This window comes from Terrapene carolina, unplaced genomic scaffold (genome assembly GCF_002925995.2).
Source record: "Terrapene carolina triunguis isolate 2854851 unplaced genomic scaffold, T_m_triunguis-2.0 Scaffold68, whole genome shotgun sequence".
Taxonomy (NCBI): domain Eukaryota; kingdom Metazoa; phylum Chordata; order Testudines; family Emydidae; genus Terrapene; species Terrapene triunguis.
In genome coordinates this window covers 37,244,414-37,263,746 of record NW_020664419.1, presented here as the reverse complement: position 1 = coordinate 37,263,746, position 19,333 = coordinate 37,244,414, and the positions used below count along the sequence as shown (strand labels likewise).

General features: G+C 42.4%; 1 protein-coding gene across 2 annotated transcripts in view; it reads right to left on the bottom strand.

The window, feature by feature from the left end:
- The window catches only part of CADPS2 (calcium dependent secretion activator 2), a 557,199-nt gene that overhangs the window by 264,783 nt on the left and 273,083 nt on the right, over nt 1–19,333 (bottom strand). For both annotated transcript variants that reach the window (XM_024219628.1, XM_024219629.1), the window contains exon 7: nt 2,333–2,444. In XM_024219628.1, the coding sequence (XP_024075396.1) occupies nt 2,333–2,444 (112 nt within the window). The remainder of the gene's footprint in view (nt 1–2,332; nt 2,445–19,333) is intronic.

The following is a 19,333-nucleotide window of genomic DNA, read 5'->3' as shown; positions in this document are numbered from 1 at the left end:
TTCAAGAGATTTATGGTCAGATTGTATGTCCATGGTGTAACCGTAAGTGTATTGGTGAAATATTCCCATTCCAAAGGCTATGGACAATGATTTGTTTGCATATGCAACAGGTTGTCTCCCTTGCAGCATGTCCCCCAAGCTACCCCTTGCAACAGGTTGTCCCCACTTGCAGCTATTCCTATCTCAGTTTCATCATATTGCTGCACCCAGGGTTCCTCTGGGTTCTAATATTTCAGAATGGGAGCCTTCCCAATCATCTCTTTTACTTTCTAGAATGTTTGCTCATGTTGGTCCATCCACTTCCATAAGTTGTCTCAAAGTGCCAACTGTCTCAGGATCCTGCAGCTCTCAGACAGATGGCTGCAAAACTTAGCTACTAAATAACTGACCATTCACAGGAATCTCTGAACTCCTTTAACACTACTGAATCTTGGCATTTCTTTACAATGCCTCACTTTCTCTGGGTCTACTTTCAGGACTTTGGAGGTCAACAAATGTCCAATGTATGGCATCTCAGTTACTCTCAACCTGAGCTTGTCTAAGTTCAATTTAATATTCTTTTCTCAGCATCTCTGTAAAAACTGTAATAATTTGTAGTCATGATCTCGTTGTACTTGTTCTGGATTATCACCTTCTCTTACTATCAGCACATTATCAGTTATTGTCCAGATTCTCGTCAGGCCCTCCAATGTGTGGGTCAATCTGCTCTGGAATACCTCTGGTGCTGGAGTGATTCCCACTGGCATCCTTAACCATAAGTTGCGAAGGTTGTCAAGTAACTGGATTCTTCATTCAGTTCAGTGTGTCAGAATCCATTTTTTACATTGCATATTGTAAAAAGTCTCACTTTACACAGATCTGGTGATAAGTCCTCAACTGTAGGTAGAAGGAAATGTTTCCGTTTCAAAGCTTTGGGTCTATGCATATTCTCAGTTTTCCAGATGACTTTTCTTACTACTCCAAGACTGCTTATCCAATCTATGCTATTCTCTACAGGCTGTACAATTCCACAATTCTGTAGGCGCTGCAGTTCCTCTTTCAGTGGCTGTAGTACTGCAATGGGTACTTTTCTTTTTGGCAATTTAACTGGCTTCACACTAGTGTCAATCTCTACTGGCAAACACCATCTAGACATCTGTCTCCACGAAACACATCTCTATACACCCTCTGTATCATCTCCTGGGCCCAGGTAATACCATCCTAGATAGCTTTAGTCATTTTGCTAATCCCTTTCATTATGTTCTAGAACTGTACTTTTATCAGGTTCATGGCTTAGGTGGGCTTGCTGTCCGGAAGTGGTATTGCTGTCTCATCTATTACCACAGAGTCCAGTCTGCATTTCTTTTTGTTCCTTGGATTTCTTATTTTGATTTTACATTACCCCATAGCCTTCAATGTGGTATGATTGTACATTGCTAGCTGCTATTCCCTAGCTCTATGCCAAAATGTTATAAGAATCTGAAAATATTACAAGCAGCTCATGACGGGGCGGGGGTGGGGTATTTATCAGGAACCCCTTGATCAAATGACCCAGTGACTTACTGCCCTTTGATCTCATTCAGTTCCATTGTTCAGGAAACATGTTCACATTATCTTAACCACTTACCAGAGTCTTTTTTCCTTCTTCTCTTTAATTGGGAGGCTATATCTGCCACTGGCAGGCAAAGAACAAGGAACATGCACAACACATTCTCTGAAAATTCAATGGCAGGGCTCAAAATCCCAGTTCATGGGTGCAGTTCAGGTTCAATGAGTACAGTATGTTCCTTTGCACCACCCAGTTGCTGTGACAACAGATTGTCTGGAAACCCTCTTGCTTCAACAGAGCCCTAGTCTTCTGTAAAGGCACATAGTGCATTTCACTCTTTTAGGTGCATCACTTTGGCACACACCCACCTAGAGTTACAAACTTTACTCTTAATAACTTTTTCGGTATTGCTGTCCCAAAGAGGCAGTTGGTGCCATGCCCTAGCTGAGATAAATCCTGAGCAACTGAGATTAGTTCGGGGAGGATCAATGTTTCCAAAAATATAAAATGTTGTGGTACTTTTGGGGGGGGAGGGGTGCTGTATCTTGGAAACCACTTGTTCAAATGACCCCAAATTTGAAGCACTAACACTATGCAGAAACCCCTGAGACACAGCAAAATTCAAGACAATCCGAATCAGAATACAGATTTTGGAGCACTTAGAATAGCCCACCTTTAAACAGAAAGCAAGCATCAGTCTTAACTATGGCGGAGCAGGTGGTCTGCTATAATGAACACCTTATAGCTTTGTTTGCACAATGTTCTTTGTCAATATTCTAATTTTGTAAATGCAACGACACTCACCCTTCCTAATTCTTTATCTTCAAGGGCTAGGACACCAGTGCTTTCTGTAAAGAGTTTTACTTTGACAACAGGCCGAGGGTGAGTAGTGGTGAAGTCCCCTTGAGTTCCCCATCTGTAATAAAGTAACAGAATTTAGGTTTTATTTTTTAAAGCTTTAAGGCAATAGCTTTGTAATGTTTTGTAGAATACATGTAACTTTATTCCTTGGGCGTAATTTTTAAACAGTAGAACTGTATATTTAGGCAAAAAACATTTTGTACATCTGCAGCTATACTTGGCTACAGAGACTAGACATCTGCATCTGAAAATTGGGCTTCCTTTGTGATGGAACATGGTTTTCGTATATGATTTTGTAATTAAAATCACAATTTGACAGATGGCATAATCAAAGCATTGCAACAATAGACTATTGGGAGAATGCAGTATCAAGCTTGTGGATAGATTTATGTATAACAAAGCAGAAGATCACATTTATTCTTCTATTGAAATATACTGAAATTATTAGGTTTAATATAATTGCTTGGGCGTGTAAAAATTAAATTGATTTCTCAAGTGATTCACCCAATTGTAAAGTTGGGCCCCGATCCTGCAAAGACTCATACATGGGCTTAACTTTGAAACTATTCGCTTGCTTAAACTTAAGCACATGTCTGAGTGTTTGTGTAACCCAGGTGGTTTATAGTGCAGCATTTGACTTGTTTCTCCAGGGAAGAGGGAGAGAAACAGTGGGGAGGAGGCATGGATCTTAGCTGGATACTCCGTGAGTTTGCATACCTGCAGAGACAACAACAGGGCAACTCACTTAGAAGAAAGCAGAAACTTTCAGAACAGGGTGTGGCAGGTACTAGATATGCTCAGTAGCTGTTTCTGAGGCTGTACATAAAGTTTTCATTTTGGGCAACCCATTTGGCAGGTCACATTCTAGGCACCCTCTGAGAGCGGACCCAATCAGAGAACAAGGGTCGAGGGCAAGGTTATAAATATCGGAGTTACAAAGAGCCCGGACTGACACAGGACCAAGGGATGTGTCTGCTGTGAGGGCTGGGTCCCAATCCCTCTACCACTCGGGATACAGTGCAGTGCTATTTCAGCTTTACTTACTAGGGAAGCCCTCTATTAGGATACTGTTTGGACCACTGTGGTTGCATTTTATGGATCTAGAGGGAGAGCTTGGGAGATGCAGGGAGCATTTATTCCTCCTAGAGGCCACAGAGCCTGGGGAACTTACACTGAACTATCAGTAACTGCTGTAAACTGGGATTCTGTCTCTGTGAGAAAGAGAGAGAATGGAGCAGCACTTCGCAAGATGAGGGTTTGTGACTAAGCTGACTTATGGGGAGAAGATAGTGCCCTATAGAGTGAGCACCTTATAGAGATCCAGGGGAATCTCTGTGCCACTTTGGATACACGCTACAGATTTCTGTTTAACTAGCAACTGAGGGTATTTTTACCCTGCAATATAAACCCAAGCTCAGACTCAGGCTCAAGCCCAAGCCCACCTTCTGACTACCCACAATTCTATGTGATTCAAGCCCAGGACCACAAGGGTGGAGGGTTCAAAGCCCAAACGCCATGGGGGTTTGGGCCCAAACTCCATTGTTTTGCAGTGTGGATGCAGCTCTGGCCCGAGCCCTCCAGATTCGGCTCCTGAGAATCTGCCAACTGTATCCCACAATCCCATGGGACAGTGTCCTTTGTCCTTTCTATCCCAAGACTGGCCAATCAATCCCCAGGAAACAGAAGAAACTCTCTGGTTCAAGTACAGCTGCTCAGCATTTAACCCTTCCCTTTTGTTCAGGACACAGAGCTGCAAACACAGTGAACCTCCTCCTGCATTTGCAATAGCCACTGACATGAAGAAGTCCTTTGTAAGTGTGCTGCAGGCAGATACTGGTGAATCTCTGGTGTGAGGTGAGTAAACAGTTTGAATCTAGCAAGAGTTCCAGGAATGACCACACATACCAGCTAACAGCAAAGAAGCTTGCAGTGTTGGGGATTTACTGGATCAGTGACCAGTGTAGGGAGCAGATGAAGTAGCTCAAGACAGACTACTGGAAAGCCAGGGATGAAAACCACTCCTCTAGGAACTCCATATCATCCTGCCCATTTTACAAGGAGTTTGACTGGGTGCTGGGTACTGTGCCAAGCAGGGCTGGATGAATGTTTTGTGGGCCTCCGCTCCACCCACCCCAAGACCCCCCCTCCCCATTTTGTTCCTCGAGACCCCACCCCAACTTGACCTCTTCCCCCCAAGACCCCACCTGCCACTTGAATGGGGGGGAGAGGGCAGAGAGGAGTGAGCAGGGCCTCGGGGGGAGGGGGCGGGAGAGGCCAAGTGGAGGCAGGGCCTCAGGGCAGAGTGTGGCAGAGCAGGGAGCGAGGCCACGGTCTGGGCACCAGGGCCCCTTCTGAGTGTGGACCTGGCCCTACAGGACCATTGGCACCATTGTAAAACCGGTACTAGCACTGAGCCAAGATGGCAAACTTCTAATCCCTGAATCCAGTACAGCACTGGAGGGGAGCCAGCAAGTCCCAGATCAGGTGATGAAGTGACTTTTTCTCAAACTGGTCCCCAAAGAAGCTTTGCCACTGGAGAAGCTGCAGCACATTTTGGGACCCTGCTTGGAGTCCCTGCTTGATTTGTTGGGGAAGAGTCAACGTGGTTTTTGTAACAGGAAATCATGCCTCATCAATCTACTAGAATTCTTTGAGGGCGTCAACAAGCATGAGGACAAGCGGGATCCAATGGATATAGTGTACTTAGATTTTCAGAAACTCTCTGACAAGGTCCCTCACCAAAGGCTCTTAAGCAAAGTAAGCTGTCATGGGATAAGAGGGAAGGTTCTCTCATGGATCAGTAACTGGTTAAAAGATAGGAAATAAAGGGTAGGAATAAATGGTTAGTTTTCAGAATGGAGAGAGGTAAATAGTGGTGTCCCCCCAGGGGTCTGTACTCGGACCAGAACTATTCAACATATTCATAAATTATCTGAAAAAGGGGTAAACAGTGAGGTGGCAAAATTTGCAGATGATACAAAACTCCGCAAGATAGTTAAGTCCAAAGCAGACAGTGAAGAGTTACAAAGGGGTCTGACAAAACTGAAGGACTGGGCAACAAAATGGCACATGAAATTCAATGTTGATAAATGCAAAGTAATACACACTGGAAAAATATAATCCCAACTATACATAGAAAATAATGGGATCTAAATTAGCTGTTAGCACTCAAGAAAGAGATCTTGGAGTCATTATGGATAGTTCTCTGAAAACACCACTCAATGTACAGCGGCAGTCAGAAAAGCTAACAGAATGTTGGGAATCATTAAGAAAGGGATAGATAATAAGACAGAAAATATCATATTGCCTCTATATAAATCCATGATATGCGGACATCTTGAATACTGCATGCAGATGTGGTTGCCCCATCTCAAAAAAGATCTGTTGGAATTGGAAGAGGTTCAGAAAAGGGCAACAAAAATGATTAGAGGCACGGAACAGCTTCTATATGAGGAAAGATTAAAAAGACTGGGACTTTTCAGCTTGGAAAATAGACGACTAAGGGGGAATATGATAGTGGTCTATAAAATCATGACTGGTGTGGAGAAAGTAAATAAGGCAGTGTTATTTACTCTTCTCATAACAAAAGAACTAGGGGTCAACAAATGAAATAAATAGGCAACAGGTTTAAATCACAGAAAAGGAAGTATTTCTTTACACAATGCACAGTCAACCTGTGGAACTCTTTGCCAGAGGATGTTGTGAAGGCCAAGACTATAACAGGGTTCAAAAAAGAACTAGATAAATTCATGGAGGATAGGTCTATCAAAGGCTATTAGCCAGGATGGGCAGGGATGGTGTCCCTAGCACTGTTTGCCAGAAGCTGAGAATGGGCGACAGAGGATGGATCATTTGGTGATTACCTGTTCTGTTCATTCCCTCTGGGGCACCTGGCATTGGCCACTGTCAGAAGACAGGATACTGGGCTAGATGGATCTTTGGTGTGACCCAATATGGTCGTTCTTGTGTTCTGTCGCAGCTTCTCCTCAGCCCAGGCTCCAAAGGGAGCAGTAGCTCTCTGTTCCAGTTCCCTGCCCACAATATGGACACTGCCACTCCCCTGCACCCTCTGACCCAGGAAGCTCAGTCCAATACCAGAGAGCATCTACCACTGCATTATGGGATCTGCAGTCCTTCACAGTAAGCATAACAGTACACAGAGGTCTGATAGGGTTCAGAGGCTCCTCAAATAGGAGCCTTCACAAGAGTAAAGTTTTTTATTTTATTAAGAAGTTTTATTGCTATCACTGCATCACATCATATAATGTGTGTTTCAAATAATAAAGGTAAAGACATGCTATGGAACAACTGGAAAGATGTATGCAAACACCATTTCTCAATAGTTACCTACATATATCTCATACTGTACATTCACAGTTCTTACCACTCTCACCCCACCCCCATTTCATAAGTGGGCGCATTATTAATTCATAAGCACAATGCATGGCAATCAACTCTTCATCCTGCAGTTCATAAGCAGTTCTTTCATCCACAAGTACAATGCATGTAATTAACAACCCCCCTCAAAAAAATTTTCCTAAGCAGTCATGTCATTCATTCTTTCGTTCTTAAGTACATTGTATGGCAATCGACCCCTCCACGTCCCTCAGTTTTCACAAGCGGTTCATGTCGATTCATTCTTTCATAAGTACAATGCCTGGCAATCACTCTCCCCACCCAAGCATTTCATTGCATGATGTGACAGTACCTCATGTTCTGTAAAAATTGCAGAAGCAAATTCATAAACATACTATTCTGCCTCTTTCACTGGCCCATGCAAGTCCATAATGTGGGAACACAAGGCATCCCTGACTTCTATTGACTGGGTGCAGCCAGCTCCAGCTGTGGTAGGTGCACTTTCTGGCTCAGGCTACAGATTGCGACGAGCACAGCAAGCTACAGTGATGTGGACAGCATTGATGACACTGGCATCCAGATGGTTTTGTAGACATCTCCAATGCGGTTTCAATCTGTCAAAAGCATATTCAGCAACCATTCTGCACCTGCTGAGAGTGTAATTAAAGCTTCTTTTGCCAGGTCCTATGAAATCCGGATATAGTTTCATAAGCAAAGGCAAAATGGTTTCATAAGCAGTGTCCCCAATGAGAATAGAGACAGTCACTCCATTTATGACAATGTCATTTGATGGTAACAGCATCCCAGTCTGTCCATGAATGTAAACACTCGATCAGCAGAAAATCTGGCTTCATATATTTTTCCAGTGCAGCTTATACTGGCATCCATAAATAAGCCTCTGTGGTCCACAAGGGTCTGCATAATAATGGAGTAGTATCATTTGCGGTTTATGTACTCGTGCTCCTTGAGGATGAGCAAATATGGGTACATGAGCCCCAACAATAGCCCAAACGCAGTTTGGAAAATCAATTCTCTCAAAACCAGTGACTACTTCAGATATATTATTGTTTACGCCCACCATGTTTGGGTAAATCACACACCTGATGGCCTCTGAAACCTCCATGATGACTTTACTCACTGTTGACTATCAAATGCCAAACTGGTTAGCAATAAACCTGTAGCAGTCTGCGGTAGCCAGCTTCTAGACAGTTATAGCAACCTGTTTGTGGATAGGAATGGCTTCCCTCATGCACGTGTCATGACACTGGAGGGTTAGGGAAAGCTGCTCACAAGGCTCCAGAAATGTGGCTTTCTTCATGCAAAAGTTCTGCTGGTCAACCAATGTCTGCAGGAGAATGTGATTCCACCAGTCTATGCTTGTGGCCCTGCTTCAGAAGTGCTGATGTAGGTAGAGTACATAAGCGGCTACACCGAGCTGCCAGCATCAGCAACCAATTCTATTCATCCATGTCTGTATTGCCCTCCTCCTCCCATCAGGTGCCTTCAGTAGCTCGGAAACCTCCACTGGAATGTCTCCCAGTGTCTAATGGATGCTCTTCCTGTTTGCGAAATAGGAATGAAAATGCAAGGAAAAGAAGCTCTTTAAATAGTGACTCTTCCATGTTGCTGGCTCTGATTATTAGGAGCATACAGACCTAAAACATAGCTCGGCAGGATGTGTTGCAGGCTGCCACAACTTCCTGTAACATTCAGGGCAGACAGTCAAGTTTCCCCACACTGTCCAAGAAGCAGGGGCTAAAGTATCCCCAGCTGTGGAGGGTGCTAGAAAGACTGGGATATGGCAGGAAATGGAGATTTGACTTGTAGCGTGGACTCCTTAGCCATGTGTTTGGGGTCTGGGTCCAGAAATTCTTAATCTCTGGTCAATATGGAGTGTGGACGCTCAGGCCCTGGGCCTGCAAACCCAGGGTCCACTGGCTCAAGTCTCAATAAATGTGGGCTTACACTGCAGTGTAGCATACACTGAGAGGACCTGTCAGCTATTAACCCAAGGGTTGGAATGTTGCTAGCTGTGGAGATCCCCAGACTGTTTGTTTGCTGACAGGGTTCTGAAGGCTGAGATGTGCCATTTCTTAAGATCTGAAAAGTCCAGGGGACACACACCAACATACACTATAAAGCAGGGGTCAGCAACCTATGTTATGTGTGCCAAAGTCGGCACGCGAGCTGATTTTCAGTGGCACTCTGCTGCCGGCCTGGGGTCCTGGCCACTGGCCCCGCTCAGCCTGCTGCCAGCCTGGGGTTCCATCTGCCGGCCCCTGTAAATGTAAAATGTATTACTGGCACGCAAAACCTTAAATTACAGTGAATAAATGAAGACTTGGCATACCACTTCTGAAAGGTTGCCGACCCCTGCTATAAAGACTGAGAAATCATCTCTGAGAGAAGATCAGAGGGGAATGTATTTTGATGTTTGTTTGCTAAAGCACGGGAAATGTTATGTGGAAACCTTATGTTTGGATATTGTAACAGAAACAAAAAAGGGGGAAGTCTATATAACGAACACCAATAAATTTATTGTCTGATAGGTTTGTTTAAAAGATACTCATATTATTCCAAATACTATTTACATGGTTTTATATGATATATAAGGGTACGATTCTGTCATGGAGGGCTTGGATTCTGTGACTTTCCAGGACCTCCATGACTACTTCTGCAGTGGCAGGGCTAGACCAGCTGTCAGTTCCCCCCCAGGGTATTTTTAGTAAAAGTTAGCGACAGGTTGTGGGCTTCTGTGAATTTTTATTTATGGTCCTCGACCTGTCCATGACTTTTACTAAAAACACCTGTGACAGAATTTTAACCTTAACTATATACACAGTGTTTTGTGTGCATTAAATGTTAGCTTTACTAATAAAGCATATAGTACTCTTTCTTTGAAAATTGACTGAGAATTATTAACAGCAATTTATCAAAATTTTAAATACAATAGCTCTGAGGTTTAACTCTGTGTAATGCTTTCTGAGAAGACAGAACTCTGACCAGTGCTTCAGCAAAGAATAAAGCTGAGGTGAAAGAAGAAGGGGGAGCATATAGTTATAGACAAGATTGCCTGACCATCCCCCTGTCCGTTACATTTGAAGGACTAAGGCCTTAATTTACATTGTTGGAGGAGGAAGCACAGGTGAACAATTATGTTTCAAGAAGCACCATAAATTAATGTAGAAGTAGAGAAAATGTTAAACACAAATATGCCGGGAAGTAAAAATGGTTACTTACAATAGAGACTGTAGTTCTGTGAGATACTTGCTCCCATATGGATTTACACTCTTAGAAATGCACATGTATGGAAATAAACTCACAAGCTTCTAGTTAACAATGTCTGTTGGAGGCACTTGGCTCCCTTACTCTGGGCGCCAAAGGTAAAGCAAGTACACGGTTTACGAATTAGATTGTAGCTTCTTCAGAACAGGGACCATGTTCTCCCATGTGTTTTTACTGCACACAGCACAATGGGGCACCGATCCTGACTGGGGTCCATGGGACACTCCTCAAATACAAATAATAAATTTTAATATATAAGGGGCCCAGACTCCCTTCAGTTCTTCCCACTAACTTCTTCATTTTTAGATAATTGTTAGCCTGAGACTCTCAAAAAGTGGGAAAGATGGACCGGAAGTGTGAATCCATATGGGCAATCATCTCAGAGGACCACATTTACCATGGAAGTAACATTTTTTCTCCTTCAAAAATGTCTCACATGGATCCCAACTTTTGAAGATTAAAAAGCAGTAGTGACCCGCCTGGAGATGGATCTTTGGTGTATTAGTTGAAAAGCGATTTGAAGAATCCCCACTGCTGAACTGGGCTTCAGACCTAGGGGCCAAATTCAGAAAACAATGTGAGATGGTGAGTATAGAGCTGCAAGCTTTCATGATATAGATATTACGAAGACACACTCTGGAGTCTGGTTTAGAACTAGAAAGAGGAGTGCCACAGAGACTAGTTCCACAGGTGGCTGAATGCATGCCACATGGCAACAGTCAAGTCCACAAACCTACAAAATGATTCCCTTTGGACAATTTGTTGATATGGACAGAACCATGGTCTTATCCTCATCTGCATGAAAGGCTTTGTCTACATTAGATTTATTTGGGAAATCTCCCATGGTTAGACAACAGTGGTGAAACACTGTTGGTCCTGTCTACATCAGATGGGCACTTTGCTGTTGCTACCAGCGTTCTATAAGCAAGCCCTTAGCTGAATTGAGTTGCTGAGTAGTCATTAAGGCTGCTAAATCATAATTTGGGCTTTAGGAGTTTGCTAGGACATTATCTTTCCCTGGTACATGAACTGGGATGATTTGATGGCAAATGCTCCACTCTCAGGACAAGACAGCTTCTTGGCATGGCTCTCTCAATCAGGCTCCTCCTAAGAGATTGCTGTAATCTGTCGCCATGATGACATTCGTCAAAACTTGGGCAACTTTGGAACTGATCAGAGGGAGGAAAGACCAGAAGCACATCAATGTGGCACCTTGTCTCTGCAGAATGCACACGCCTTGGACAGTGTGAGGGTAGTTTAGGTGAGCACACCCTCTCCCCCTCTACCTTCAGGAGAAAGGTGAGGAGGGAATTCTCTGATTGGCAAGTTTCTCCTTTCATACCACAGCTCAGTCCTGAATGGCTAAGTTGTCCATGATGCCAAGATGGGAACGATATACATAATCAGCCCTGCACAGGCTAGGACATAACCCAGTAAATGGTGCCACAGAAGTATAAAGCCATGAGATTTAACAGCCACAGGAAGAATTACACAACTCCTCTGAGGCTCGGCTCTCAGAGCATATTGTCTTCTGGGCAGGAAATTGCTCAGGATAATTCCAATGTTTTCTGCCAAGAAAAAATGATTATATGAAGCCCCAAGGCCTAAAATTCTATTCTACTCTATTCAGATTTTTCTATCACATCCATCCCTAGAGTACCTAAGCATCGTGAGCAGCATTTATACATTCTTCACAGCAGAGGACACTCCTTGAAATGACTGAGCTCTCGTCAGCCACTCATCTACATACAAGTAGACACAAATGTACAAGTAATACACTGGCATTTTGTGAAAAACATCAGCACTACAGAAAAACAAGGGTAAGACAGTGTTTATAATGCTCTGACATAGAAAAGGAGATATTTCCAGTGAAACTGATAGTGACATGAAAATAGGGGTGAGAAAGGCCAATGTCATCTTCTGATGGCATGGTCCAAATATTCTAACCCATGGCCCACCCATATCTTGTTGGGAATCTTGTCTGCTTCATGGGACTCTAGGCAACAAGACTGATGGGTTGATTGAGAATCTGCAACCAGTCTGTCTTGTAAATATGTACCCCTCCCTTCCCCATCCATACTCCTCTTTGGGGATTCCTATAATGAGAAATACTCAGGGACAGCCATCTTGCAAAACAAGCTGTAAGAAAGGTCCCTCAGCAGTATAGAAGAAAGTGATTCTACTCCTGTTACTACTCGTCAACCCGGGAAAATGAAGTCTATATCTCATAATAGATCTGATGTGCTTAAACAAGGGTGTGGATTGGGAGAGGGGATGAGGTCCAGGGTAAGGACCTTTTCTGCTGTCTGACACAGCAGAACTAGTAAGATAAGAAGGCCCGATTGAGTCAGGGTACCAAGGAACCTCTGCATGGGCCTCAAGCTCCATGGTCTCATAGCAGCAAGACCAATATTGTGGTTCCTGGACACCACGGCTTTACCTCTCTATAGGTGGCTCTCATACCAAAGTTTTGACAAGAGTGATAGCGAAAGGAGCTTTACTGGGGCTGACCACTGGGGAAGATGACAGATCCAGCCTTACCAACAAAGCATGGCTGGCCCCACAATGCCAAAAAGACATATGGTCCGAAAACAGCGCTGGAGGAGTCTCCACAGTAATCAGTACCAAAGAAACTGGCACTGATGGAGTGGACACTGTGGCATCACCCCTTTTTTGATGTACCAAAACAGTCCTGGAGAAAGACTTAGTTTTGGCACCATCCCTCTCCACGTTCCCTGATGTCAAATGGGAGCAACAGGATCTGTTGACCCTGTGTTTCTTCTGTTTCTCTCTGCTGACCAGGAATGAAAAAATGTTTATCATGAAGCTGACAGAGTCAATGTCCTTAGACCACTTAGCAGTATTAAGCATAAAGGTGTTTCAGGCACTGATCTTCATGCTTGTTGTTGACCTAGTGAAAGTACAGACTGATTTGTTAACCAGGTCTAAAAGCCACTTATGGTGAGCAGCTCTTTGGAACTCAGATATCTTTCAATGTTGACTATGCTGGACACTCATTACCAGACTCTGTTGCCTGGCCTTAAGAGCATCCTCTGCCAGAAGGTGTTTGAAGCAGCCCTCCTGAGCTTTTGAGATTCTGTTGAAGAAGGCAGGTTATAGAGAACACCTATGAGAATGATGGTCTTCTCCCAGACACTGAAGACAATGACCATGACTATCAATCACCAACATCACAGCTCTGAGTTAATCACAAGGCTTGTAGTTCATCCTCTTCACGGCACGAGCCACATCACCACTCATATTAATAGAGCCCAGCCAGGAATAAAGCAAAACCAGCCCAGAGAAGTGAAAAGTCAAAAAAAGGGAATCAGCTGAAGAGGACTGGGGCTGTTCCTCCTTTGGAGGTTAGAAGGAACTAAAGGGCGATTGGAGGCATTCCCCCTTTTATAGTCTCATAAACCAGAATTAGGGGGAAAGTAGTAGCCAAAACAGACACTCTTTGGTAGAAACTCCATGTTTCGCTCCTCCGAAAAATGGCAATGTATATGAAGGATGCAGTTATCAAAGGAGGAATGAAAGTTTCCATTACACTATGCATTTTGAATTAGTATTATAGACTCATAGATAGAGCTCTACAAATCTGTAGATATCCACTTTATATCTGCAGACCATATTTGCAGATAGCAGATTGGATGCAGATACAAACTTTGTATCTGCACAGGGCTCTACTCATGGATATGCAGGACAGAAAAGGACTTCAAGAGGTCATCAAGCCCAGTGACCTGTACTGAGGCAGAACCAAGTATACCTAGACAATCCCTGACAGGTGATTGTCTACCCTCTTCTTAAAAACCTCCAGTGATGGGGATTCCACAACCTCCCTTGGAAGCCTATTCCAGTGTTTAATGATCCTTTTAATTAGGAAGTATATTCCTTATATCCAACATAAATCTCCCTGGCTTCAGATTAAGTCGATTATTTCATGTCCTATTTTAAGTGGACATGGCGAACAATCAATCACCGTCCTCTTTATAACAGTCCTTAACATATTTGAAGATTATGATCCAGTCCTCCCTCAGTCTTTGTTTCTCAAGACTAAACATGTCTAGTTTTTTTACCCTTTTCTCATAGGTCAGGTTTTCTAAGCCTTTTATCATTTTTGTTGCTCTCTTCTGCTTGTCCACATCTTTCTTAAAGCTTGGCACGCAGAACTGGACACAGTACTCCAGCTGAGGACGCATCAGTGCCAAGTAGAGTGGGACAATTACCTCCTGCGTCTTACATATGACACTCCTGTTAATACACTCCAAAATGATACTAGCCTTTTTTGCAATTGCATGACATTGTTGGCTCATATTCAATTTATGATCCACTATAGCCCCCAGATCCTTTTTGGCAGTAGCACTGCCTAATCAGTTATTCCCTATTTTGTAGCTGTAGATTTGAGTTTTCCTTCCTATGTATAGTACTTTCCACTTGTCTTTATTGAATTTCATCTTGTTGAATCCAGACCAATTCTTCATTTGTCAAGGTCATTTTGAATTCTAATCCTGTCCTCCAAAGTGAATGCAACCCCTCACAGCTTAGTGTCATCTACAAATTGTATACACATACCCTCCATTCCATTATTCAGGTCATTAATGAAAATATTAAATAGTACTGGACTCACAACAGACCCTGTGGGGCCCCACAAGATATGTCTTCCCAATTAGGCAGCTTACCATTGATAACTACACTAAGGGCAGGTCTTCACTACAGGGGGGGGTCGATTTAAGATATGCAAATTCAGCTACGCGAATAGCGTAGCTGAATTCGACGTATCGCAGCCGACTTACCCCGCTGTGAGGACGGCGGCAAAATCGACCTCCGTGGCTTCCCGTCGACGGCTCTTACTCCCACCTTCGCTGGTGGAGTAAGAGCGTCGATTCGGGGATCGATTGTCACGTCCTGACGGGACGCGATAAATCGATCCCCGAGAGGTCGATTTCTACCCGCCGATTCAGGCGGGTAGTGTAGACCTAGCCTAAGTACAGTAGTCATGTGCCCACCTTATAGTAATTTCATGTAGCCTCTATTTACCTAATTTGCTTATGAGGCTGTCACATGGGACTGTGTCAAAAGCCTTACTAAAATCAAGACATATCATGTCTACAACTTCTGCCACTATCCACTAGGCCAGTAACCCTGTCAAAGAAGGAAATTAGGTTGGTTTGGCATGACCTGTTCTTGATATATACATGCTGGCTATTACTTATTACTCTATTATTCTCTAGGTGCTTACAAATTGACTGTTTAATAAGTTGTTCCAGTACTGTACTGAAGTGAGGTTGACTGGTTTCGAATTCTCTGGGTCATTGTTCCCCTTTTTAAAGACATGCACTGTTTGTCATTATCCAGTCCTCCGTGACTTAACTCATCCTCTGAGTTCTCAAAGATAATGTCTAATGGTTCCAAGATTGCTTCAGCTAGTTCCTTAAACTCCCTAGGGTTCAACCTGCCTACCTGAATACATCTAACTTATCTAAATATTCTTTAACTTGTTTTTTTCCTATTTGGGGTTGCGTTCTTTCCCCTACTGTTGTTAACATTAATTGTGTTAATTATCTGGTCACCATTAACCTTTTTAATGAAGACTGAAGCAAAATAGACATTGAACACCTCAGCCTTCTTGATGTCATCCATTATGCACTCTCCTTCCTCACGTAATAGTGGATGTACACTTTCCTTCATCTTTTTCTTGCTCCTAATGTACTTATAGAACCTCTTTTTGTTGCCTTTTATGTCTCTTGCTAGGTGTAACTCATTTTGTGCCTTTTTACTCATTCTTAACAATTTGCCCATGCTTCCTGTTTTTGTAGGATTACTTTTCGATTTTCAGGTCATTAAAGAGCCCATGATGGAGCCATATTGGCTTTTTACTATTCTTCCTATCGTCCCTTCACATTGGGATAGTTTGCTGTTGTGCCTTCAGTATTGTCTGTGAGAAGCTGCCAGCTCTCCTGAACTCCCTTTTCGTTCAGATTTTCTTCCCAGGGGACCTTACCAATCAGTTCTCTGAGTCTATTAAAGTAAGTCTATTGGTCTTATTTCACTCCTTCCCTTCCTTAAAATCATGAAATCTATCATTTAACTATTACTTTCAACCTAGCTGCCTTTTACCTTCAGATTCACAACCAATTCCTCCCTGTCAGGATCAAGCCTAAAATGTTTGTCCCGCTTGTTACTTCCTCCATTTTCTGAAAGGACAAGTGTCCACAATACATTCCAAAAGCTTGCTGGACACACTCTGTTTTGCCGTATTACTTTTCCAGATGTCTGGATAGTTTAAGTCTCCCATTACTACCAGATCTTATGTTTTGGATATTTCTGCTGTTTGTTCTAGAAATGCCTCATCCGCCACCTCCTCCTCCTAATTTGGTGATCTGTAGTAGACCCTGACTATGATGTTTCTCCTATTCCCCCCACTCCTTTTAACTTCACCCGGAGATTTTCAACTGGTCTGCCTCTCACCTCCTTCTGGACCTCATAACAAATGTATTATATTCTTGATATATAATGCAACATTTCCTGCCTTTTTTCCTTGCCTGTCCTTCCTGAACAAGCTATACCCCTCTTTACCAATATTTCAGACATGAGATTTAAGTCTTGGTGATACCCTGTAGCCTACAGGACTAACCCACACACACACACGCAAGCAAGCAGGTTAGTCCTATAGGCTACAGGGTATCACCAAGACTTAAATGGGATATATATATATTCTTATAGTTTATTGTAATAGGTTTATAAATTTATATTAAAAATAAGTTTGGCTGTAATGCAAGAGACCTACAGGCCAAAAACCTACATGTTAAGCTAAAGCAAAGTTAGCATATCTATAGTGGGCACTTTTACCCAGAAAGTAAAGTTGACCTTTATCTTGTTATCCAAATAGATAAAGTATCCACGCCTATGTCTAAGACCTTTACCTAGACCAGAGGTTGGCAACCTTTCAGAAGTGGTGTGCCGAGTCTTCATTCATTCACTCTAATTTAAGGTTTCGCGTGCCAGTAGTACATTTTAATGTTTTTAGAAGGTCTTTTTCTATAAGTCTATAATATATAATGAAACTATTGTTGTATGTAAAGTAAAGATGATTTTTAAAATGTTTAAGATGCTTCATTTAAAATTAAATTAAAATGCAGAGCCCCCCGGACCGGTGGCCAGGACCCGGGCAGTGTGAATGCCACTGAAAATCGGCACACGTGCCATAGGTTGCCTACCCCTGACATAGACCAACAAACAATGAAGAATGGCACAGGGGATTTTTCAGTGTTGTACCCACAGACTTAACCAGTACACCACAAGAGACTGATGTGTGTACATATCTGTCACCAATACGCACATACATATTAGCCTATGGAGTAAGTATACCCTAACATTTTGTGGGTGAGGAATGAAATTTGGGCATAGGAGGAAGGATTTCCAGCACTTTGCCCTATAAAAGAGGTAACCCACCTCGATAGAGTACTCCATCTCCATTCTCACTTACATTCTATTTCTATTCTCTCTCTCTATCTATTCTATCTATCTACGATGACTGCTACTATTAGTAGGCTATACTTGTCCTTCTTAAACTTTAAGTTTCAAGGGAACTAGGCTAAGCTTGGTCTCCCTAAGTTTTATTCTTAGTTTGTTTATTAGGTTTTGATTTTAAGTTTAAGTTAGTCAAGTAAACCCTAATTTAGTTTTGATAGCTCTTAGCATTAGATTTTTCTAAGCACGGCATCCCTCACTCAAGAATTGAGAAACCTGAACTGCAAGGCTGGTCCTGTGTCTCTTACCACCAGTTTATCAAGGAAGGGTGTGAGTATATTAGCCAAAGCTTTGTGGCATATAATACTATATTATCATATGTATCTTTTGAATAGCAGTAATGCAATTGCAACTTTGTAACTCTGAGTATTTTACCATTTACTTACTATTAATTTTAATAAAAAGTCTTTACGGCTATATCTGTCTCCATGTGAGCTTTGTAAATTCTGTGGAGCCTGATTCGGGACAAGAACTTTTATCTTCCAATCAAACAGATTGGCGAGCCTAAAACCCATACTATTAATATTAATGATTAATTATTATTAATATTATTTATTAATAAAATAAAATAAATTGTGAAACCTCTAGTTGAGACAGTTATTCAAGAATATGCTTCTGGGGAAGTTTCTACCAAAACCCAGGAAGTCTATGGTTAGATTATGACCTACAGCATGTAGCTCATAGGGAAAGTTTACCCCATTATATTCACTGGCTTGCCTTCTATTATATTAAGCTGTAACGCAAGAAGTCTACAGGCCTGTATCCTGTAAGATATTAGCTGGAGCCTAAGTTAGCATACGTGTGGTTAAGTAGGGCATAACCCTTGGCACAGATCCACAGTTACCTTTAGATTTTGGGAAGAAATGAGGAGTTTGCTCAATGGTAGGAGTTAGAATGCTCCAGTAAGTGCTACTGCAAGAAACATGGAAGTAATAACCGCAAATCCGCTTAAGTAAGGGGTGATGGTACGATCATGCATTGCAATGGTAGTTACACATCAATATGCTAACCTATAGAATTAGTACCCCTCATTATTATATTGGTATAAAGGCTAAATATGGCCATGGAGGACTGAGCAGGAGCAGATGATGCTCAGGTCCCATAACAGGGCAGTCACCACATGGTCCGAGACTGTTCTTTCCTGGGCCTCTTCCATTGCATTCTGCTTCTTTTCTACCCTTCAATTCACCCTTCAATTCACTGCAGGACTTGGACCATCAGACACTGCATGCCAGACACAGGGCTGGTCCTTTTGTCTCTTACCACCAGGTCCTCAGCTAAGGGTGTGAGTATGCAATTCTAAGAGTTTATGCATAGAATGATACCACAGATAACCCCAATCCTGTATTATCACGATCTTGTTATGTGGATTGGATATTTTCTAGCTTTATCCATTATTTTAACAAAGGTATCTAAGGTTTTACTTAGTCCTCAGTGTGAGTGTCCTTGGCATCCACCCAAGATTCCCCACAAGATACTGAACTCCATAGTGTGAATTCGGTGTAGCCTCATTCTGGGGGGGAAGAACCTTATCACAGTCAGATCAATTGGCCATAAATCTAAACATTATCAACCTTAAAAAGGGTCAGGCAACAAGCATGAAGGTTGATATTTCTTATATATTTTTATTTTAGCTAGGATTACTAAGGGTGATATTATTCATTCACAGTAAGATTTTTTAAAATTACCAACGTTCTTTGCCTCACTAATGGTTTGTAGCACTGATTTCCACAAATTAACTATGTATTGCATAAAAAAGTATTTCATTTT